This window comes from Solanum pennellii, chromosome 6 (genome assembly GCF_001406875.1).
Source record: "Solanum pennellii chromosome 6, SPENNV200".
Lineage (NCBI taxonomy): Eukaryota > Viridiplantae > Streptophyta > Magnoliopsida > Solanales > Solanaceae > Solanum > Solanum pennellii.
The window spans coordinates 59981689-60006003 of record NC_028642.1 but is presented as its reverse complement, the minus strand read 5'-3'; the positions used below and the strand labels follow the sequence as shown (position 1 = coordinate 60006003).

General features: G+C 33.3%; 2 protein-coding genes across 8 annotated transcripts; both read left to right on the top strand.

Moving 5' to 3' along the window:
• The first annotated feature begins 450 nt into the window (after positions 1-450).
• Positions 451-9250, top strand: LOC107023501. 4 transcript variants are annotated; one of them, XR_003578776.1, is made up of 9 exons: positions 451-851; positions 2383-2493; positions 2625-2756; positions 2891-3013; positions 3115-3222; positions 3938-4040; positions 4114-4171; positions 4258-5502; positions 8780-9250. XR_003578776.1 is itself a non-coding variant. In XM_015224215.2 (8 exons), the coding sequence occupies exons 1-8, from the start codon at positions 746-748 to the stop codon at positions 5428-5430; spliced, it is 1887 nt and encodes a 628-aa protein (XP_015079701.1). In that variant the 5' UTR covers positions 451-745; the 3' UTR covers positions 5431-9250. The 4 variants fall into 4 exon arrangements, 2 of the variants coding, with proteins under 2 accessions (XP_015079701.1, XP_015079700.1); XR_001457210.2 differs by having other exon boundaries at positions 452-851; positions 5707-9250; XM_015224215.2 differs by having other exon boundaries at positions 4141-4171; positions 4258-9250.
• Positions 9251-14222: 4972 nt separating this feature from the next.
• Positions 14223-19845, top strand: LOC107023200. Of its 4 annotated transcripts, none has more exons than XM_015223813.2 (6): positions 14223-14571; positions 15571-15711; positions 16207-16277; positions 16383-18185; positions 18586-18739; positions 18855-19845. In XM_015223813.2, exons 2-6 carry the CDS (start codon positions 15579-15581, stop codon positions 19580-19582), a joined length of 2889 nt encoding a protein of 962 aa, XP_015079299.1. In that variant the 5' UTR covers positions 14223-14571; positions 15571-15578; the 3' UTR covers positions 19583-19845. The 4 variants fall into 4 exon arrangements, with proteins under 4 accessions (XP_015079299.1, XP_015079297.1, XP_015079300.1 ...); XM_015223811.2 differs by having other exon boundaries at positions 18586-18748; XM_015223814.2 differs by having other exon boundaries at positions 14224-14571; positions 18589-18739.
• Positions 19846-24315: the final 4470 nt, after the last annotated feature.

The following is a 24315-nucleotide window of genomic DNA, read 5'->3' as shown; positions in this document are numbered from 1 at the left end:
AATATCAATGTTCATCTGTATACCTAGAACTTTGCGTAATAATAGGTCTTTGCGTTGAAGCATGAAGTAACTTCATTAGACGTTGAGGCTCAACATCCTCTGCGCATGAATGAGTTAAGAATATCAATGTTGATAACTGTATACCTAGAAAGTTTCTTTTCTGGAAAAGATAATAGGTGATGAAGATCGAAACCTTTGGCAATTACAACGAAAAACCTGCAAATTTAAATTAGAGGGCCGAGATCATACATATAGAAAGTAATAAAAAGAAAATGGACTAGAAGAATTGCTTATTTTGTGTCAAAACTCTCCAGTACTGGTCAAGCCTGTCATACGCAAAGTTGCTATCCGTCAATCAAAGTCAATTAATACTTTTGAAAGTATTTTCTTGATTTCTTCCTAAAATTAAGTGGCGATTTTCATCAAAAGTTATTATTTTTAAAAAACTTGCTTAAATTGATTTTTCGAAACTATACTTTTCTTTTTCATTTCTAACTTTCATGAATAGCGTTCAGAAAAGATGGTGTCCGCCATTGAAGCGTGACAAACAATTGCAAAATTTCGTGATGAGGCAATGATTGGGCCTGAATAAGTATGCTCCAAGTCCAACCCCACAAGCCCAACCGCGCAAATTGAACCGCTTTGGCGCTTAAAATTCCCTCTCTTCTTCTTCATTTAATCAAAGAGGTTGAAATTTGAAAAGCTTCCTTCGTTCGACTTTCAGAAGGATAATCACCACAACTTAATGAGGCGAAAATTCAAATCCGCTGTTAATCATCCACCAAAAACCCTAAATTCTTCAGCTGGAAAAATCACTCAACATCAGCGCCTCAATGATGAAGATCGATTTGGTACTGACATACTTTGCAACTTAATTTTTTCATTTCCGGCTGATCGATTTACCAGTTGTTTTGAATCTCATAGATTAACAATTTTAGTTTATTGGTGTGATTGATTGCGAAATGGTATGCGTAGATCTATGGATGAACGTGTTGCCTTGCATCAAACACCATAAATATACTTTAGAACTTCTCCAAAATATATATTTATACTAAAGTCGGAAGGTATTGCTGCAAAAATAGTGACAAGTCTTCTGAAAAAACATAGGCTGCATAAACTATATGTTTTTTGTTTTAGTTCTTCTAAGATATGTTTACTGGTTCATAATATGTTGATCGACTATATAAATATTGGCGTGATTGATTGTGAAATGGTATGCGTAAGGTCTGCTACTGCAGAAATGTGGGTGGATGATGAACCTTGCCTTAGAATCGAACAATATAAATATAATCTAGAATTTCTCGAAACTATATGTTTATACTAAGTTGGAACTTTTTGTCACACAAAAAAGTGACAAGTCTTCTGGGTTCGCCAGTTCGCGCTGAATTTCAAGAGGGGAGTTATCTTGGATTTAGTTACTTCTTGGATATTACCAATCATAAGCATACACATTGAATGGCTTTGGATGGGGTCAGATTGAAAATTTTCAATTTCACCTGTTTTACTCGAGGCTACTTCAAACGATCATAGTCCAACCACATATGAAGAAGATCTTACACTTAATTTTTCCCTTTTTGTGCTGCATTTTGCTTGCATTTTAATAACTGTGGAGATGCTAAGAATGTGAATGATATGAGATCCTTGGTGCATTTTCAGGATTATGTGTTTTTATTTTGGATTATTTCGTAGTTGTTATTCAACAATGGTGTGATGATATTATATGTCAAATATTGCAGTTGCAATTATTTGTTGGATTTCATTTTTTCATTTTTTTTCTGACATTTGCTTGGGCATGTATCTTATTAATTGCAACTTCAATAGCAACTATGCCCAATTCAAGTTGGGGTCCATGTGTCTCCATTTAAGCTTTAGTATCTTACTCTTTACAGCAGTACAAATGTGTCTTGAAGCTCATTTCATTCATAAGCTTGCTAAGAAGAAGTAGCTTGTGCCAAACTAGATGAAAAGTGAATATAATTGATTTTTTACGTGATTACAATAAAATTTCTATGATTAACCTCTAATTATTAGAGTCCTGATGTAAGCAAGGAGGTGTTATAAATCCTCTTCCTTATTAATTAAGTCTCTTGTTTGCCATTTTTTATGTTGATGTGTTTCACGTCGATGGCATTTTGCCAGTAGTAAAGATACTATGAGTTATGCTTTCGGACTAAATGGAGGTAGCTGGACTTACCATGGATATTTCATTAATTTATTATCTTTGTACATGATTTTGCATGGTTTCACTCATTTCTTGCATTTTGATTCGATTTGTATTGCCATTTGCCATTTTTTTCCTATATCTCATTTATTATCGTGTTAACAATTTTGTGCTTTATTCCCCCAGCTATATATGACATTTGTAGTATTTCTGACTGTTAGATGTGATCAAGGACAAAAAGGTTGCAGCCCCAGATAACGAAGCAGACCCTCTTCCAAATGCTGGAAGAGTTACATTGTCCAAAAAATATCGTACAGCTCGTAACCCCAATTGTAAGATTGTTCTTTCTTTGAGTACTCCCTTTTTTTTTACCTATGTCCTAATCAGTTTATTCTTTCAGAAGATGTTTACTTCATCTATATCCCTCTAAATTCTACAAGAAATAATAGTATTGTTAGTGCAGCTGATACTCCTAAAACTTCAGAGTATGCTTTCTTCAAGAAGTTGAAAAAGAACATTGACCATAGCAAATTAGATCTTCTTCATAGAGGGAGTAAACTATCCAAGATCACTCAACCTAGTAATTGTATCTCAGGTGGGTTGCATTTTGATTTCTAATTAGTTAACTTTCTGGTTCCCAAAAAGCTTTAAGCAAATTTCGACTTGCTATATTTTTTTCCGAAACCACCTTCTATTTGAAGGATTTAGCTAATTATGCTTAATGTGCAGACACGCAGAGCACATACAACGTGCTGAAGTGCCCAAATAAGGATGTTAAAATCCCAATTCAAGTTGAAAAGGAACATCAGATTAATGAATGCCGGTCCTTTTCACCTGTTGATGGTGTCATAGGTAGGAAGCAGATTATACCGCCTAAAAGTAATATAAGCAACTTGGCTCTGTTTGGTCAACCTCATTAAATTTGACGATCTTCACGGTATACCAAAATGCAGGTATATCCAAGGAGGCAAAACTTAAGTGCTTTTCACCCCCAACTGCAGTGACTCCTGTATATCCAAATTTGCTGCTGTCTCCCCTTGCAGGTCCATCACATAATTCAGGTTATATTCAATTCTCTGGGGAACTATGATTCTTCACTTAAGATACTGAATGCATAATTAACGCTATCAGTCCCTCGCCTCTTCCTTTCTATGGATAATTATTGCTCTGTGAGATGGATATGGGAAGAACTAGAATGGCTGCTTCATTTGTGAGCATTTATTTTTATCCAAGAAAAGAGGAAAACGAAACACTAGGGCACTATTTGCTCAGACTCTTCAAAAATGATGCCGCACATGTGTCAGTTCCTCCAAGAAAACTACTTTTGGAGGATCCGACACACACCTTATGACATTTTTTAAGAGTTCGAGCAACATAGGTAGGGAATGATATTTCCTGATTCTCAACATAATCTTTTAGTCGTTTGATCTAGATTAAGGTCAATCTCCCATGTGTTCCCTTGTATAAGCACTCTTATGGGCATAGGTTTTGGCACTCTAGCAATACCTTAATGAGGCTTTTTTAGCCATGGTGAAACAAGAATGAGAACCTTGTCTGTTTGAATATGTGCTCCAATGTATGAGGTGGGGAATCATATATCTGTATCTTGTTTTGTCTGTGTTCTGCTGTTAACTTAGCTGACTGGTTTTATTAAACTCAGTCAGCTGGTTATGGTGCTTGCTATTTTTTTAGCAGTTAACTGGGCATATGATTAGACTTAGATGTAAACATAAACGTTTGTTCAGAGACATTTATGTTTTCCTTATCATTCTTTAGGGAGCCAGTACTCTGGTAATGGGATTTTTGCAGCAAAGAGGAAGAAACTTTGTCAGCGGGCAAATAAACTGTTTCTTGACGTCCAAAAACTTAATTCTGAAAGGTCTTCCTGATTTACGTTTTCAGTTGTTTTTGTATATTGATAAGTTCCGTCTTAAGTTGACTTAGGTTTCCAGGTTTGATTTGGTTTCTGCACTTCTCAGGCGGCTGTTTCCTGGAAGGATGGAGGATGAAGTAAGTATGATCTCTTAGCTTTTTCAGTAACTATATAAGTTTCAAGTTCTTTTATTTTTCTTGACTTCTCTTACTTGAAATTTCAGGATTTCTGGGATTCACAGGTCGGGAAAGGGGAAATAGCAAGTACGAGCTCATTTGCAAATGCTAAGCCAGATCATGCAAAGACACGACCTCCTTCAAGGCACATAGAACATGTTATAGCACCAGAATATAGGATGAGCCAGAGTGATTGCTGTCCCAGTAATTTCTTTGATAGGCCAAAGGAGAGAGTTCCCCCAGAGTTGCACTATGAAGATGCAGATAATAGCCAAATTTCAAACAAACAAATAACTATAAGTTTGTGGGATCATAGTGATTCATTGCCTTCATTATCCTTTGACCATCATGGGCTTACTGATTTCCTACCATATAGACTTCATAGTGCAGGTATACCTGTAAGTGGAGGAGCACAAGACTTATTCTTAGATTGGGATTTCAATGAGGAGAAAAATGATCCTGTATTAGCCATTACAACTATCAGAGGGAATGAATTGTGTTCACCAATAGCCACCTCATGGCACGTTGATTACCAGCAGAGTACAGAAAAGAAGCTTGATTCGTCAGCATTGTGTTCATCGTCTTTATTTACGAACTCTGGATATTCTGATGTGCTGCCATATTCTTGTTCAAAAAGCTTTTATAAGAAATTCTTTCCAACTGACATCTGCTCCAAGGATTTTGGAATGATTCTTGAACATGAAGAATATGCAGTTGCAAGAATGGATCGGTTTGATCTACCCTTGCTATGTAGCTCAGAGGAGCAAGATCTTCTGGAAGATCCTAATCCTGAGAATCCATTTGAAAGCAGCAGTGCAATCATCCCATATCCAAGTCATCATGAGAAGCATCATTGTGATTCCGATGGCCTCATGCCAATGGCCTTGGATACTTTTGGCTGGAAGGTCTTGTCAACAGCCAGTTCCCCGTTGCAGAAGGGTTTATCAACCTATAATGCTTTAAGACTGCCTCATATAGAAGATTCACTTGGTCTAACACATGAGGAGATCATAAACAGCTTGTATGGTTCAAAAAACCCAACAGAAATTGCTCCTCAATCAGTTGAACATGGACTCAACTCTGACATTTGGTTCTCTTGCAACTCTGAAGTGTTCTCTGACAAAGCAAGGGGTAGATCTCTATTACTTGATAATTCAAGTTGGATTACATCTGTTGAAGAAATTTCCCCTGATCATTCTGGTGAATGGACATGGAGCTGAAGATTCTCATAAGTTTCTGTGGGTCCTATTATCATATGATGGAATGGCAGGATTGCCCCTATCCCACTAAAGGTATTCTTTCTCCATGGTTATCCTTCATGTGGCCCTGTTAGACTTATGTTATGCTTGAGATTCAGGAACATTTAAGTACATATAGTTCAAAACCAAATATATTTTCTTCTTTTTCTCCAACAGAATAGAATTCCACTGAGGAAAAGATTGTTAATTTCGGGGTGTTTCTTGCACACTAGCATGACGTTAGTCGACTGTGTGCAGGTCACCATGTTCTGGAAGTATTCGATGCCAGATACACAGTGCTTAAATAGTAACAAATGACTTGCCTGGCTTTGAAACAGGTAATTCCCCAAATTAAGGTCACAGCTGGGCATGTAGTAGGAAATTGATTTTTGGGGTTGCAAATAAAAAAACTTAGTTCTGGTACTTTGCTATCTAGGTTTCATTCACCTGTACAGACAAAAGCCTAGTATGTTAGTGAAGAAGGATAGAGGGGCAGGTCCAATATCCATCAAGTCTCTTATCCTGCAATACTAGGACCTCAGGAATTTCTCGATTACTAGAAAATCGGTATCTAGTATACATAGTATTTACTGATGGCACTTTCTGAACAACATGCTGCAAGACCTCTTTAGTTTTCTTTTACCATAGAATGTGACACTGCATAGCCTGTTTAACTGTGAAAAGGCAAGGAGAGTGAAAGCTACAAGTAATTATATCCAAATATAGAGGGTTGGTAATTTCTCATAACGGTACAACTTGTTTGTACAGGGAAACTGTTAGGAGCTTTCCGATTTGGTTATATGCCATTTCATACAATTAGTTGTACTCTTTCTCGGTTCTCAAAACCATTTTTGTCCTTGCTTGAATATTCAATTATCATGCAAGGGTGGCGAAAGTTACGAGTATTGTTATCTAATTTGGAGGTTTTCAATGATAAGTCCTTGCCTTCCAAAGTTTTTTTTTATGGTTCCCACGTGGCATCAGATATCCGCTTTGTAGCCTAAAATATCTGGATTTGCACCATAGAGTTCCATTTTTGAGGGTAGGTACTAGGGTATCCTTATCAAACATGACATAAGGCCTGAGTTAGAACTCGAAACCTCTCGTAAGCCTTCTAATTTGATTAAACACCAGTTCATAAACTAGTGTAAGAGACCTGTTGTAAGCTTTCTAATTTGATTATACACCAGTTCATAAACTAGTGTAACCTTACAGTTTTTTCAGAAACCCTTTTGTCTTTGCCTGAAATTCTTGTTGCCGACTCCTTATGGAGTATTAGCTTGTATATAGCAAAAGAATAGCCAAGTATTAAATTATCTTCTTGTGTTCATTTTTTTTTTTGTTTTCCTTCTCAAGATTTTTTACAAATAGATGTGTCCTAGTGATCAATAAAGTATGTTGTGAATCATGAGGTCTCAATTTAGAATCTAACGAGGCAAAAACACTATCTGTGATCTGTCCAGTGACTCGGTACTTGTATTGGTGAGAGATAACAATATTCATAGAATTAATTTAAGTGTTGATGAGGTATAGAATTAATCAATTTGCGTGCAACTAACTCAAGCATCGCGATTATAAAAAATGGTTAGAAGCCTTCCAATTTGACTTATACACCTTTCCTTAAATTTGTGTAACCTTTCAGTTCTCAAAATCCTTTTTGTCTTTACTTGAAATTCTTGCTCCTGACTCCTAATGGAGGTTAATTAATATAGAGCAAAAGAATAGTCAAGTATTTGAATATGATTTTGCAATGTGTTTTTTGTTCGTTTTCCTTCTCGAAAGCTGGAGGTCAACAGTGAAATGTCAATTACAACAAGGAATATAGAATAAGCATTGAAAAAAAAATGTGTATAGACCAAAAAAGATGTGTAAGAACATGCGTCGAATCTTACAGTGGTCCCCTTTTACCATGTCTGTCAAGCTCATTTGTCGAACTTATCGGCTCTAATTAATTTTGGTTCTTGGCATCTAAAGAATCTTTCTCGTAATGTCTCCTAGCACTGTGCCTAAACATTTCTTTAGTCACTATTAGTCCTAATCCTATTGGCTCGTTGAAGGTTTAAAGCATACGAACAAGCTGACCTTTTTACGTTCTATTCTTAACAATGAACTATTTTATTCGAATTTCTACTCAGTTTCTAGCAGTGCATCAAAAGGTGTTTTTAGCTTTGCCGTTTTTTGAGCTTAAAATAATGCTTTTTTAAAAAATTAGGCTTGTCCTTTTGTGTGTATATCATTTTTCGAGAAAGAGAACTTCAATAAAAATATGATTTTAATTTTATGACTTTCTTTCACTAGAAGTAATAGTGAAAAGTAATTCATGAGATCTGTAAAAAAAAACACAGAAATCTTTTAGGGAAATTATTTTCTTCTTTCAAATTCATCAATTATCTATTATACTATCGCGTTTTAACTATAGATGCAATTTCTGAACAAGGTTGAATCAAATTTGCTTTGGTCAATTACCTTTTCTATTTAAATAAGATTCAGCACATTGCCCTTTTCCTGTTCTTTTTTTTTCTTTCTTTAGTAAAGAAAAGCTTTCACAGCGTTGGGGGTTGGCGAAGGAAAGGTGTTAATGGGAATTCACCTCACTTCTATAGTGTGAAAACTCTTACTAATTTATTTTAGGAGCTCCCACCTTTTCGCTCTCTTCGTGACTCGAATTCACGATCTTTCATTTCTTAATTTTTTATTTTATTTTATTTAGTTAATCCATTTATTTATTGGGTTACTTTCATGGTCGAATGGTACTCCCGTGAGTGTTATATTGGTCATTTTACTCACCTCTAACATTCTTCCCACTTGGATATATATATAGGCATCAAGATCCTTGTGCCCTTTGGCTCCTTTTGCTGTTTGATTATCTGCGTTGATTAGTTCTTCAATAAGCATGTGTACTAACTCTTGCCAATATTGATCAATAGACCCAAAAATGGGACAAAACACTCTAATTCCTTTTTAATAGGAAATCAGGAAGGTGAGATTTGCTGCATCAGCTAATAGCATAAAATTTAGGAATATTTAATGTGATTATTTGCACGCAACAAGCCAACAATACGGATTAATAGGAAATAATCCGTATTTTCATTTTGAAAAAGTCACGGCAAATCCGTGAGAAAGGGACAGTTTCTTCATTAGATAGACTTAGATCTCCCTTGGCCTTATTTTTCCACAAAAGATGAGAAAATAATAAATATAGATTAGAAGACTAATGCTGAAAATATGGACAAATTACCAACAAGTTGGAGAAGGTAGTCATTTCACTTAAAAGCATTCTCTTTCTCATTTGGGGATGGATATGAAATCTATTAAAGATTTGTTGGAGCAGATGTTGGACCAAATTCAACATCAACATACAGGGGAACCCAAAGATGTATACGAAATGATAGGAAAGCTAGAGCAGATTAAAGCATATCTTTTAGCCAAAGCCATGCATAGCACTGTATTTTCTGGAGCAGGAGCAGGGCCATCTAGAGCCGGAGCTGGAGCATCAAAACGTCCTAAACTAGGCGGCGTTTGAAGAGACTACGAATTTATGTATCACGGATGTAATTTTCATTTTGAACTTCATTTTGTCTACCTGCTATAATATGGTAAGCACTATATCTATATCTATTTTGTCTACCTGTGTTATATGAAGCACTATATCCATTATGTCTACCTAATAGTTATTCGGGCTAATTCATTGGTGACCTCCTGGTTCATTTTAGACACCTCATGTAAGTCCTGATATGTTATTTTGACACTTTTTTTACCTTTAGCAAAAATATGATGGTGAGAATATTTCACTCGCCGATGATATGTAAAGTGCTAAATTAAATGAGGACGCTAGTCATTTTGTTCAAAATAATTCTTAAATATTAAACTATCAATTATGAAAAAGAAAAAAAAAGATTGAATGATAATACGTGACATTTTTTTAAGATTATAACCAAAAAAATGATTAAATCACCTAAAAAAATCATTAGGAGAGGCATCTCCTGCCCCACCCTCACCCCATCGTCTTCTCCAACGTTGCAGAAACAAGCACAGTAGCACACACCCCTTAATCTTTTACCATAATATTCAAAATTTTCTTTTATCTCTTATATTTAAATATTGTTCAATCCTTTTATGGTATAGCTTTAGTGAACTTGTGTAACTCATTTTTTTTCCAAATAAATGCGACTCCACAAATTTTATTGCTAAAAGAAAATTCTACAGATTTTATTGCTAAAAAATAAAATCTAAGATCCAACAAACTTTTAAAAATACAAATGTATACGATTACCGCAATTTTCAGTGACTTTTTATCCATTCCCAACTTTTCATTTTTTCTTCTTCAAATTTGAGTCTTTTTTTTCTCAAATTAAATTGAGGAAGAAGGGCATCATCCTTGGTAAATCTTGGGGAAAGCTTTGACGTTTGGAATTAGATTCTTTATTTGTGGCATCATCGAATATATTTTACTATGGAAGAAGTTCAAGCTTGAGAAAATGGTGGTTGAAAAATGGGAAAGAAGAAGGAAATATAAAATTAAAATTGACTAAAAAAGATTCTGACACGCAGCTAATATGGGTCACATTTACTATGCCATATCAGCAAAAGTGTCAAAATGACACATCAGGACCTTACCTAAGATGTTTAAAATGAACAAAGTCTAATTCAGGTGTCTAAAAGTTAAGGGGTCATCGATAGATTAAGCCACAGTTATTCTCTATACTATTTTGGAATGTTTAATAATACTTGTTCACTTTATAAAATTAATAGACAATATTACATACATTATAATTATTTTTCTGTTATATTTTTAAAATATTATATTTATTATATTTAAAAAGTGATAGTAATAAAATTTCTTATTATTTATAGTTTTTAAAAGTGTATCAAAGTGAATAAGTATGTTTGGAAAGTGAGTACTTAATAACTTGTTCAACTTAGCTAGAAATGACATTAATGCAGTCGTTTTCACTCGCACGTGTGTTCAATAGTAGGCACTCAACTAAAATTAAATACTGTGGTTAATAAGTCATAATAAAATATGACTATATGTACACCCATTGACAAAGTTTTGTCGAAGGACAAACTTCTTGTTGCTATCCTTCGGTAACTTTATTTTTATCGGAAAGAGGTTTTAAACTCGAGACCTCCTATGAAGTTTTAAGTTTAAATTATTGGGCCTCTTAAGAGGAACCCCTAATTAACCTGTTTGATCCCAAGAATATTTGGAAAAAATTTAAAAAATGGTGTTTGGATATATAACTTGGTAAATATATTTGATAAGTATCTCGAGTTTCCATATACTAGAAAAAGTATTTGGGCCAAGTTTAAATATTTTGGGAATTTTTTTTTTAAAAAAATTACCCCTAAGTTTATATTTTATAAAAAATGCTCAATATAATTATAACTGAATTAATAACAAGTTTTAGTATGCGTTTAATGTATTGTCTTACTTATTTGTTGTATTTTGTTATTGTTGATTGTTACCAACAATACTATAAGTTTTTTTTTATAGAACATATTCATTATATAATGATAATACAAATTTACGAATATTTTTAATAATTTTTAAAACTTATGGATATAAATCATACTCTTTGAAATAGTCAAATATTTTTAGAAAAATTTAAGGTCAAACACATGGTAAAACTTCAGTCTAATATAATTTGTCAAGTATATTTGAAAACTTGGAGCTAAACGCTGGCTAAATTAGTTCAACAAACAAAAACTATAATTTGCATTAAGATGGTGCAATTTACTTTTTTTGGGTAAAAGTATTTATAGATTCAAATCACTTAGAGTAATAGCTATATCTAACTGGAAGTGATTAACAACTTAGTTAATAATAAAGTACAAGTATGTTATAATTTATAAAGCGTTAAATTATATTTGGAAATAATAATTCTTTGTATGGCCAACTTATAAAACTTGTAAGCAAAGAACAAAATATTAAAAAGTAAATAATATTTTATTAAATCTCATTGGGAACAATCAACACCTTGTCATAGACAAAACATGCTCGATGGTGGTACGAATTTTCTTTTAAAAATAAAAAAAATAAAAAACATGAAAGGCAAAAGTCAGCTAAGTGGAGCTAAGAAATGAATCCTCATTATTAGACTATAATTATATTTTATGATTATATCCATAGCCAATTAGCTTATAAAAGACATATATTTGTATTTTGTAATAAAGTAATATTGGAAAAGGCTCAAATATGTCATTGAACTTTCAAAAAAGGTTCATTTATGCCATCAGTTAAAAGTTTAGCTCATTTATGTCATTACTGTTAAAGAAAAGGTTCATTCATGCCATTATTTTTTAACGGTGGTTTTGTAAAACCATTTTTGACATGTTTGCCAATTATAATTCGGCCACATATTCAATTTTTTAATAAAAAAAAATCATAATTTTGAAAAAAAAAATTGAATTAGTTCTTTTTTATTTTTTTATTAAATAAATTGATGAGTTGGCCGAATTATCACTGGCCACATCATCAATTTTTTAAATAAAAAAATCAAAATTCTGAACAAAAATTGAATTATTTTTTTAATTAAAAATATGACATGGCCGAATTATAATTGGACACGTGTCAAAAATGGTTTTGCAAAACCACCGTTAAAATATAATGGCATGAATGAGCCTTTTCTTTAACAATAATTGCATAAATGAGTCAAACTTTTAACTGGTGACATAAATGAACCTTTTCTAAAAGTTCGATGGCATATTTGAGCTTTTTCCCAAGTAATATATATGAGAAACTAACTTATCTACCTATTGATCAAGTATAATTAGGGCGTTATGTCTACACATTAGCCCATCGAAGCTTATAACCAAAAACAAAATTTTATTTTATCATAAAACTTTGCTAGTCTGATTGCTATGTGATGCTTTCTTTATAATTTGTATGTCTTTTTTATTTATGTATATCATTTTTCTTTCTTATTCATCATATGTGATATATAATCAAATTGATGATTTTGTGAAAATTATTTTTTGTCTTTACGAGGTAAAAATATGATTATATATAAAAAAAATTGAAATTTTATATAAATTCTAACTAGTAATTAATATATTCACTATTATATAATTAATATTAATTATAAATTATTATGATTAGACAAATGAATTTTTTATATAAAATATTAAGATACGTTAATATGGTCCCTTTTTGTTGTTTGTGGTCATAAGTTTCTCTTTTGAGATTTATAGCCCAATTATATATATGGTCTTGATTTATCTGGACCAACAAGTAAAGCTACCATCATTTGGAAATTAGCCTAAAAAATCCACTTTATTTGGTTGATTTTTTATTTTTTATTTAGGAAAAAAAGTGTCTTTTTCTCTTTAATTGGTAGAATAATAATGCTTGAAAAAGCTGTCATGAATAGTTATTAATGTAAGATTTTGCAATCGAGTTGTCAAAGTCAATGGACAAATGAGCCAAAAAAGCTTCATTATGAAACTAATCATAGAAAAACTACTTTATTATATGCACATCATTATTTTATACTATGCCTTTATATTTTACTACTTTATAATCGTACTACAACTATTGATCCCTCAACTTTGCATTGGAGATCTTTTTGTTCTTTTCTGTTAAAGATTCTCTTGATTGTGAATAAATAAATGTACACATCTTCGTCTTATTCCCTTTTTAAACAAAACGTTTAAGAGGAAGATGTTTACTAAAAAAAAGGCTTTTTTTGCAAAGTGTAGTTGTTTATTCAAAAAATATATATAAGAAACAAATGTATAACATGTGTATATTTGTATTCAAAGTTCAAACTATGAGCAATTAGTGTATAGTATTTATCTTTCATATGTCTTAATTTATATGATCTTTTTATCCATTCGTAAAAGAATCACATATTTAATTATTTAACAAATATAAATATTATACTCCTTTTAACGTAATTTTGATACATTACCAAAAAATTCGTATTTTTTTGTAATTTCATATTGAGTTAAACTATAAAAAATAGTTGTCTATTATTAACTTGACACATAAATATTAATAGCAAAAATAAAATATATAAAAAAGATAAATTATACATTGATTTTATAAACTAAATAAGTATTAGTAGACATTTCAAAATAATATAATTTAGCATTAAAACTGAAATTATTATTTTATTTTCATAATATCAAATTATACTTAATTTAAAGCTCCTAAAATGAGAAAATAAATGTGAAAGTTATCTCATAATCATGCATACACCTAATTGTATTAGTATTCAATGCATTAAATTGATGGATTCACTTACCTGAAATCTAAATGTTGTTGCTACCAAATTGGCCATAACATTAAATTCAAAAAAAAGTTATTAAATTGATGATGCAATAAGGGATCGTTTGATAATCGATTAGAAAAAATATTATATATGTGTTAAATTTTACATAAATAATTATATGTTTATTGTTGATAAGATTATAAGTTAGTATGATATTTGATAGTGTAATTTAGAAACATCTATAATAATATATATATGAAATTGTAAAATAATTTATATATAATTTTATTTTTGTTAAATAATGAAATAATTAATACGTAAATAATTATATTTTACATAATAATTTATGTATTAGTACCCGCAAGTGTAATTTACAAATTCAACAACCCTTCGACGGTGCATCTGTTAATACTTACCAGCTCTATACAAGCCGCGTTTTATGTGGGGGCAATTTTGATAGAAATAATTAAAAAGTGGGGTCGAAATACAATTATCCCAAACCATAAGGATCTTTTCTTGTCAGGTCAATTTTATTGTATTTACAAATGAAGTATATCTTTTTTCATTTTGTGTTGTTATTAATCCACACAAACTTTTTACTTCACTTCCTCTCTCTACTCTCTCTATTAACGTGATCGGTGTGAGCTGATGAAGGCTCTCCGGCGAGTTCTCCACCGGAATGTTAATTTTCAGTTTCCGGACACTTCGTTGCCGTGAAATGACAGGTAGATCTGTGTCCACATTTTGAGCTTTTCTAAGTTATTTTTCACCTACTGTGTGAAACCTGCGGCGGTGGCATTGTCAAGTGGTCCTGCATTTCGTTGATTGAAGTTTTTTTAGCAGAAGTGGAAGTGTTCTCATTTTCAGTTGCCATTTTTATACTATCTTCCGATCTATCTTTTCTAAGGTAATTCGAATTAGATTTTCTTTGTTTTTTTCTCTTTCTCGTAATTTCGTGTTCTCTTCTTTCTTTTTTTTTTCCGGATTTTTGCCTTTTCAGGTTTTGCTGTTTATGCTTGTCATTTCCTGTCTTATTTTATTTCAGCGTTCACTAGTAATTTTACTCTGATTGGTTTGTTGGCTATTTTCGTTATTTAAAAAAATCCCTTTTAGTGCTTTTGTTATGATTTTTGCTTTTGGTTGATCTGAAGTTTCATATGGATTTTTGTGTATTTTCTAGCTGTATAATCTAGGTCTTAATAGTGTAATGTATGCAACAAATTGTTGAATAAGCTATTTTTTTTGTCATTTGTTTATCTTGGTCAATTCATTGAATTCCATCTATTTAAAGGAAAAATTATATATTTCAAAAATAATTGTTAGAAATACATCAATAACGCGATTGCAGCATCATATAGGAGTAGCTCCCCTACCCGGGAGCTATTTTTCCAAATTCCTATTTAATGGTTTTAATAATTCTCCCTCAATTTGCTGCGAAGCTGTTGTTGGAGAAAATGCATCTTTTGTAGCTTCACATATTGGCATGAATATCTGAAGCATGAAGATCTATTTCTTGTTTTAGATGTAGCAGAATGAGGGGGTGAATTGTCTGATATTAGATTTTCTCTATGATTTGATTACTATAGTTTGTTGATAACATTAAATCATCTTACTTATCTCTTCTGGATTTTCTGCATGATGCCTGTAAGCTTGTCCTTTAAGTTCTTGTTCTCTCCTAATTTGTTCAGAGTACCTGCTACTCGCGGCTTCAATGTTACATGGTTGTATTGTGTTTGCTGACTTGAACACCTCCCTATTTATTTGGCATATGGAAAATTAAAAGTATTTCGGATTTAATTTTCAGCTCTTTGGATATTAATGTTTCATGAGAGAAGGATTGATGCAGCACTGTGGTTAATTTTGTGTGTCTCAGGTTAATTTACATGGTTAATTTTGTGTGTATCAGGTGGTGAGATGAATGGGTTTCAGAATGGCAAAAATTGCAATCTTGATAAACCTTTTCCAGGATGCTTGGGACGAATGGTGAACCTTTTCGATTTAAATTCTGGGGTGGCAGGAAACAAGCTTCTTACAGATAAACCACATGGTGAGAATGAACTTCTTTGCTATATATTTTTCCTTAGTGTTCGTCCAATCTTTGATTTTTGAACTCTTTATTGAGAACCTCATAAACAAGACACTCTGGGTTAATGAAAGTGTTGTAGGTAAAAAACATCACTATTGTTCTGGTTAGACCTTCTTCATCTTCTTTTTTTCTTTTTGTGATGAAGAGTGTTTATTAGAACATTTTTGTGAAGTTGACTCTCCAAACTTGGGAACGGTGCATAAATAGTATTGTTTGCCGAAGACTAATCACCTACCAAGTTTTAAAATGATATATGATGTATGGGTTAGCTGTTTATGAAATATGACTGCCTCCATCTGGAGCTTTTTTCATTTGCATAGAATAAAGACCTCCTGCAAGAACAGTTGAACGTGTTTGAACTCATATGGATGATATTTGAGTATTTGGTTCTATTGTTTTTGAATCTTCTAACCGTACAATTGAGTCTTTGTGTTGACTTGGTCTATCTTACTGCAGGCTCTCTTTCGAGGAGCCAATCAGATGTTGTCAGGATGTATCCTTCTAGGAATCAAATAGAGGAAAAAATGGTATATTTTCAGACTATCTCTAGATGATATTTATTAAGGAAGCAAGATGAGCTGGGTTTTGTAGAATTTGGCTTTAGTACTAATACTCAGATATGGTGCATACAGATTGTTTCAGATTTGAAGAGAAACAGTTCAAACAGGAAACCAAATGGAACACCAATGAAGATGCTTATAGCCCAGGAAATGTCCAAGGAAATAGATTCTAGTCAGAACCCACCTAGTCTTGTTGCCAAGTTGATGGGCCTTGATGCTTTTCCAACTCGGAAGTCTGTTTCAGCCACACAAAGTCATTTTGGAGGTCATTCTCGATCTCATACTGATTCCTCTTTCAGTTATTGCCCGCACGAAAACGGATCTTTGATGGAAGAAATGCATCAGGAATTTCATCAATGCCCAGAAGAGAATGAATATAAAGATGTCTATGAAGTTTGGCAGCAACCCACAAAGATAAACTGTGTGAGAAGCAAATCTCCCCAAAAGGCAAGACATGACGAAACCAGTATTGACAAGAAGGTAGCTTTTGTTCGTCAGAAGTTCATTGAAGCTAAATGCTTATCTATAGATGGAAATCTTCGCCAGTCTAAGGAATTCCAAGAAGCATTGGACGTTTTAAGTTCCAACACAGATTTATTTCTCAAGTTTCTGCAAGAACCCAATCCAATGTTTTCGCAGCAGTTACAAAAGTTGAAATCCGTACCTCCTCCTCCTGAGACAAAACGAATAACTGTTCTTAGACCAACAAAGATGGTGGATAATTGTAGATTTGGTGAATCAGGAAACAAAAATGAAAAAGAGATGAAGAGAGCCACCCGGGTGGGTCAGGGAAACAGGGTAGACGAAAGCCATTGTCTGGTTTCCCCTCCTGCACCAGGGTGGAATATTGATGAAAATCCTGCTCAGCCGACAAGGATTGTGGTGTTGAAACCAAGTCTTACCAAGACACGCAACTGCAGGGCTGCAAGTTCTCCACCATCAGCATCACCAAGAGTATCAGAAGCTGAAATGAAGTATGTAAACATAGAGGATAATGAAGCTCAGGATTCAGGAGAAGTGGCCTTATCACAGAAGATGCATGAAAACCTTGGTGGACACAGAAGGGATGAAGCCTTGTTTTCTTCTATGTCTTCCAATGGCTACATTGGTGATGAAAGTTCATTTAACAAGTCCGAAAATGAGTATGTTGCAGGAAATCTCAGTGATTCAGAAGTCATATCACCAGTTTCTAGGCACTCCTGGGATTACATTAATAGATTTGTCGAGCCTTATTCCTGCTCCTCCTTGAGCCGTGCATCTTATTCCCCAGAATCTTCGGTTTCTAGAGAAGCCAAGAAGCGACTTTCGGAGAGATGGGCAATGGTGTCCTCTAATGGAAGTTTTCCGGAACAAAGACATCTTCGAAGAAGGTCCAGTACATTAGGTGAGATGCTTGCTCTTTCTGACACAAAGCATGCTGGAGGAATGGAGCAGGAGATTAGCAAAGAAGAGCCTGGAACTTCATATTCCAACTTGATGAATAATTCCAATTGTGATGAAGGCATTGATGAGTCACCAAGGAACCTCTTGAGGTCTAAATCTGTTCCTGTATCTTCGACTGAATTCGGTACGCTGTTGAATGCAGATGTTCCAGGTCACGAGACAGGAAAACCCAACCTTCCTGAAGAGACAACAAAACCAAGAAGCACAAAATTGTCACTGAAAAATCTGTTGTTCTCAAGGAACAGAAAACCAAGCAAAGACAGCGGACGCCATCTGCAATCCAACAATGAATTGCAGTCTGGCGTTAAGTCTTCATATTGTCCTGCAAAAGTTGATCTGGGACGTGAGTTCTCGTCAGCTGATCTTCATAAATCACCAGGCAAACTAGTTTCCCAGAATTCGTTTGGGGAGCAAGGCATAATTTCTCCTGAGGTAAAGTACTTACCTCTTTCAAGAAACACTTTTTAGGTGATACCTTAGTGTGGTTTTATGGGACTAATTAGGGGAAATCAGTTTGGTTCTATTTTCTGTTCATTTAATTTGACGGTTACCAAAACAAAAATCAGTTATTTCCACTTTTTGGTTCTTATGTTTTGATGGTTATCATCTGTCTCCCGTAAAGTAGGCAACAGGAGTTCTCTCAACTTTTGATTTGTCTCCTTGTAATTTCTTGCATACCTTTTTTTTCTTCCTCTTTTGTGATTACTGTTAAAGAGGTTTTATCAATTTATGGGGGCAATCTGTTGCACCAGCTGTAATAGGATTTATATGACTATTTCACAAATTGACTGCTTACAAAGAAATTCAAAGCTCATTTATGTTGTACTTTTAGCAGGTTGGCCTATTTGTATCAAAATCTTTGCCCTTGGAAAATCAATGTGAGAGCCAGGACGAACCTAGTCCAATATCTGCTTTGGATACAACGTTTGAAGAGGATGAACATCCAGCATGTATATCCTTTGGCAGGACGAAGCCAGATCATCATGGTAAATCATGTAAATAGTGACACCTAAAGCTCTATTTTTCCCTTTTGTTTTTGATGATGTGCTATATGTGCAACTTCTAGTTTGACCTTTTTTTTGTTTGGATCAAATCTAACAGGTGGTGAGTTGTCTGTTGACCCTATAAGGTGCAATCTGATTGACAAATCTCCTCCAATAGGATCAATTGCTCGTACTCTGTCATGGAACGATTCCTTCATAGATACGGCCAGTTCAGTTCCTTTAAGACCATCCTTATCCACTTGGCGGACAGAGGAAGAAGAAAAAGAATGGTTCTCTTTTGTTCAAACATTATTAACGGTGGCTGGCCTTGATGAAGTGCAATCAGATGCCTTCTTATTGATGTGGCATTCGACTGAAAGCCCTTTGGATCCTTCTCTAAGAGAAAAGTATGTCGATCTGAATGAGAAGAATACACTACACGAAGCCAGGCGAAGACAAAGGAGATCAACGCGAAAACTTGTGTTTGATTGTGTAAATGCTGCATTGATGGAAATCGCAGGATATGGGCCAGACACTTGCCAAAGAGCCATACCCCATAATGGGGTCAGTAATAATCTCCCAGAAGGAGCCAAATTGATATTGGTGGACCAGGTCTGGACCCGAATGAAGGAATGGTTTTCTAGTGAGGTGAAATGTCTCTCTGGTGATGATGATGAGGACGGAAACAGCCTGGTGGTAGATGGACTGGTGATGAAGGAGGTTGTGGGGAAGGGTTGGCTTCAACATTTGAGGTTAGAGATAGACAATGTAGGAACGGAAATTGAAAGGGAGTTGCTGGCAGAGCTTGTGCATGAATCCGTCATTGAATTGACAGGTAGAGCGTGATAAGGCTTTTTTTCCACTTAATTTTTGTTGCCCCAAATTATGTTATCTCTCCTGTATTATTATGTTTGCCAACAATGCTGCAAACATTGTTTATATTGCAAATCTGTAATGTTTTTAACTTGGGAGTTATTTTGCATTGTATGCTTCGGCTCTGGTCTAGTTGTCATTTGTACAGTCTAACTAAACTATCTGGTCTAGTTGTCATTTGTACAGTCTAATCTAACTAAACTATGTAAGTTGAGTGCCGACACAAATGCAGTTTCTAACACTTGACTATTCACCTTAGCTTGTGTTATCCCCGTTTTTGTTTTTCAGCCATACGCAATACACAACCACAAGTCCCGATGCATTCCAGAGTGTGGCTTTAACATGAGCGAAAACTTAGAGGGATCAGAGTTAAATTTCATTACATATACTCCATGTAATTTTGCAAATGAAGTTTAGAGCGGATAGAGTCTACATATATTTTAGAGGGAAAAAATTGCAAGAAATATTTTAGGACAAGAGTACATACTAAGTACTACTCCCTTCGTTTAAAAAAAATGATTATTTTTTTTTAGTCTGTTTCAAATAAAATGATCTTTTTTTTTACAACACTTTAATTTTCCGCGTGACATATATAAGATCACAAGATTTAAGTGCATTTTGATACATTTGATATAACTTTAGTTTAGAATCATAAGATTAAAATGTCTTTTTTTTTTTTTAAATTCCGTTCTAAGTTAAACTAGGTCATTCTTCTTTAAACGGAGGGAGTACTTTTTATGCAAAAGGAGAAGCCAGGCGATACACAACTGTCTACTGACCTAATCCAGCCCCACCCCTTGAGGGTAGCTACAAAGCACGTGTGATCATCCCCAAACTACGTGACTCATTTAAGAGCTCATTTGGCCTCTCTGGCTAGAAGTTACCAATAGTTCATTGAAGAAGGCATTCTTACCAAGTCAAGTCAGTAAAGGATACTTTTAACTGATGTAATTAGAGATCCCGTGACTATAACTCTTTGAATATCCCATGCATCTATTTATTCTACTTCGAGCTCCCTATACTAGAGAATTTACAGAAAGCAAAAGATCTACTACAATGACGACAACATAATATATACCCTTTGATTTTCCCATCATTTGTCCTATACTTAGCCAACAGTGTTACCTAATATCTATTGCTAGTGTCTGGTGAAACGTGATAAGTATCTCATGGAATTAATCAAGTTGAAGTGCGAGAAAGTTGGTCAGACACCACAACTATTTAAAAAAAAAAAATCTACTCGTTCATTTTCATGGGCTGTACAGCTAATAAAATGAAAATGTCACTGTGCATGCAAAGCCAAAACATTCACATGCCGACCCTACTTGGGGGAAAAAATTTATATGTACAATTCAGGAATTGAAGTTGTATGAGTACTTAATGTCTACAAATTAAATGAATTTTGTCGTAAAAAAAAGAAGGTTTAGGACCAAAATTTTGGGTTTTGCCGAAGCCGCACTTTCTATTTTTCTGCAATCTTGTCAATTAAGTTATAGTAAAATGATATATATTACTTACTTTTTTCGAAATTGAAAGTTATATAGCCAATTGATTTGATGTAAACACTCGTTTCAAATAAAAGAATTTCTCAATAGGATCCTAATGGTAAAAGAAAAGCCCCCGCTGAAAGTGCTACTACAACAGCTGGTTAATTTCTTCTTGAAAGTCATATTCACTAGAACTCGATTGACCCATGTACATTTATAACAAGGAAAAGGACTTGCACGGATTCCATTTATGCAACAAATCAATTTAATGTTGCACCGACATATGAATTAAGAATGCATTACCTAACCATAGTTAGGCAAATAATCTTATGATGTCATGTATTTATTAGTCTGATGCATACACCAAGTGCGTGGGAGAGGAGCGGAGCCCCAACCTCCTTTTCTTGGAAAATCACAATGTATATATGAGGGTAGTTTTTATTTTTTTTTATATATATATAGTAAATAATAAATCTCCTTTAGTGTAAACGCCAGATATAAAACTTCTTTTAATCTTTAAGAAATATGAAAAAACCTAATTTATTTATTACTATGTGAAAAGAAAAAATAAAGGCAAAGGGCAAACACTTGATTGTTGGACCACACACTTCGTTTGCCAAGACAAGAGTAGGACCATAAGGACATTAATTGCACATGTTTTATGGGTATATTGTTCAATGGCTAGTTCAATCACACCTAATTGCTGACCCTGTTGGTAAAATACAACACAAGTTTCCCACACTACCTAATTCAATTAAATTATCAAGATCCCAAATATAAATGTGCAGGACATTTAACCCTATTAAATAGGTGCAACAAATCCTATAGCACAAACATATCTTGGATATAAATGAAACAAATACATACATAAAAAAAAAGATACAGTAGAGATACAATTTCATCAGTTATAGTAAGTATATTACCCTATTTTCATTATAGAGTTGTTTGTTATTATAAGTCAACTTAAGAAATATTATGCTTTGTGCAATCGAATATAAATTCACTCAAAAATGCTATGCTAAGAAATTCTCTTCAACCATCATCCGTCGATGAGATAAAACGAATAAAGAAGGAAGAAGATGCAATTAAAAGAAAACATGGGCCTCTGCCTAAATGAAACCAGACCGGCCCATTAAGTGTATTTGGTGTGGAGAAAAGATGGGCATGTTTGGGCCCAGAGTTGATATAATTTGGAGAAACTTTCACATATAGCCACTTAAAAATAATTAATTACTCTCCATATCTATAGTTTGATAATTACAATTTGTAGCTACATGCTATATGGATGATAGAGGCGAGCGAGATTTGGAGAGGGAGGAGAGAGGCGAGATAGAGAGGGAAGAGAGGTGAATCGTATATTATATAGGTTAAAATAATTGTATATTATGCATATGTATTTGTATATTCAAACGAATTTTACATATACAAACATGACTAATTATACAAATTCAAAATCATCCCACCTAATTAATGTATAATATTAGTCGTGAGTGGTAATTATAGCAAACTATAGCTATGATAAGTAATTAAATAGTATAAGTTTTGTTTTGTTGCGTAATTTTTCCTATAATAATTTGGGTCTGCTAATTGTTGGGCCTTGTCCTACTGGTAACTATTGGTCCATTATTGGCCCAAATATGTTTTCCTTTTCCTAATACGTAGGTTGGAGATTTTTGAAAGATATTTTAGGGGAAATCTTAATATCTTCTCATTAATTATGGTGTTGTGACCACAAAAAAGTTGTAGAAAAATCAATATAATACTATATTAATCAAATATTGCACATGATATGATTGTGATATTTCATTCCCTTAATTATAATTGTGACGTTTTATCCCCCTTACAATATTATCATCGAGTAAAAGTATAATTGCAATATCTTATTCCATTAATTATATTGTTATCTAAAAAAAAGATATGATTTGTGCATTTTATCCCCTATACTGCCTTGATTGAATATGAAAATTCAGAATAGTATTACAAGGTGATCAAAATAAAATATCACAATACTATAGTCAATAGTACATCAGTGATTACAAATTTAAATACTTATGTATTTAAATAAATAAGAATCTATAAAGTACTAAGCGTAGAGTTTTGGGAAAGGGAATTAAATAGCCGCAAAAGGAAACGATCAATAATGAAATGTAAAATGCAGATCAACTAACCATTTACTTTGTGGGACTTGACTACTTGCAATTTCACATTATTTGTTTTGATCTAAAAGATTTTATGAATATCTTTTTTGCTATGTCTTTATCTGAGGAAAAAAACTACCCAAACCATGAGAACATATATTTTCTATCTTATATAACAATTCATTTTTCATTTACCTAAGTTATTATTATGAGTATTCTCACGTGTCGTCCCCTAGCTCTGATCTTGTTCAATAGCGCAAGTAGAATTTCATATAATTAGCAATGTTGTAGAGGTTATGAAGCTTTATTTAATAAAAAGTACTTTATCAAGATATTATATATGTATATTTACATAGAAATATTAATTGTAATAGGAGAGATTGTTGCACAATGTTGAATTTGTTTTTGTCGGAACATGATCATCTTTGATTTGGTGGACCATTTTTTTTTCTAGGTCATATTTAAAATCTGATTAATTCAAATATACATTGAAAAATTTCACTTTTAAAAGATAAATTATTTTCTAAATCACTCGTTAAAAAAAGAGTTACTTACCACCCAGTCATAATTATTAGGGACTAGTGGACTACAAATTAGGAGGCAGCTAGCTATATTCTCAGCGAGGACTCATTTCTAATTAATTATGATTTGCAATTTATTAGATTAGTGTCACCTCTAGGGTATCATTTCCCAAAAAGAGCCAATGAACTTTGTTTGTCCCCAAATTAAGGCATATGTGTCATGTCTGATTAATTAGCTCATTTGTTGAAGCTAATAATTTGCTAATTTTTTGCCAAAAAGAACAAATTAAGAAAATGAGAATTCAACTCAATATCTGTTTCAAAATTTGCAAAGACATTGCAAACGTTTGTTTAAGTAGTTTTGTAAAAACATGTACTGTAACCTTTCAACTCAATATTTTGTATAAATTATTAATTAAGTATAAGATAAATGAAAAGAAACCATTAAATTTTTATCTAGGCTAAAATGTAAATTTAGATATATCATCATCCATTTCATTTCATTGATCACGTTATACCAAATAACAACAAACAATTAGATCACAAAAGTCTATTTTTAA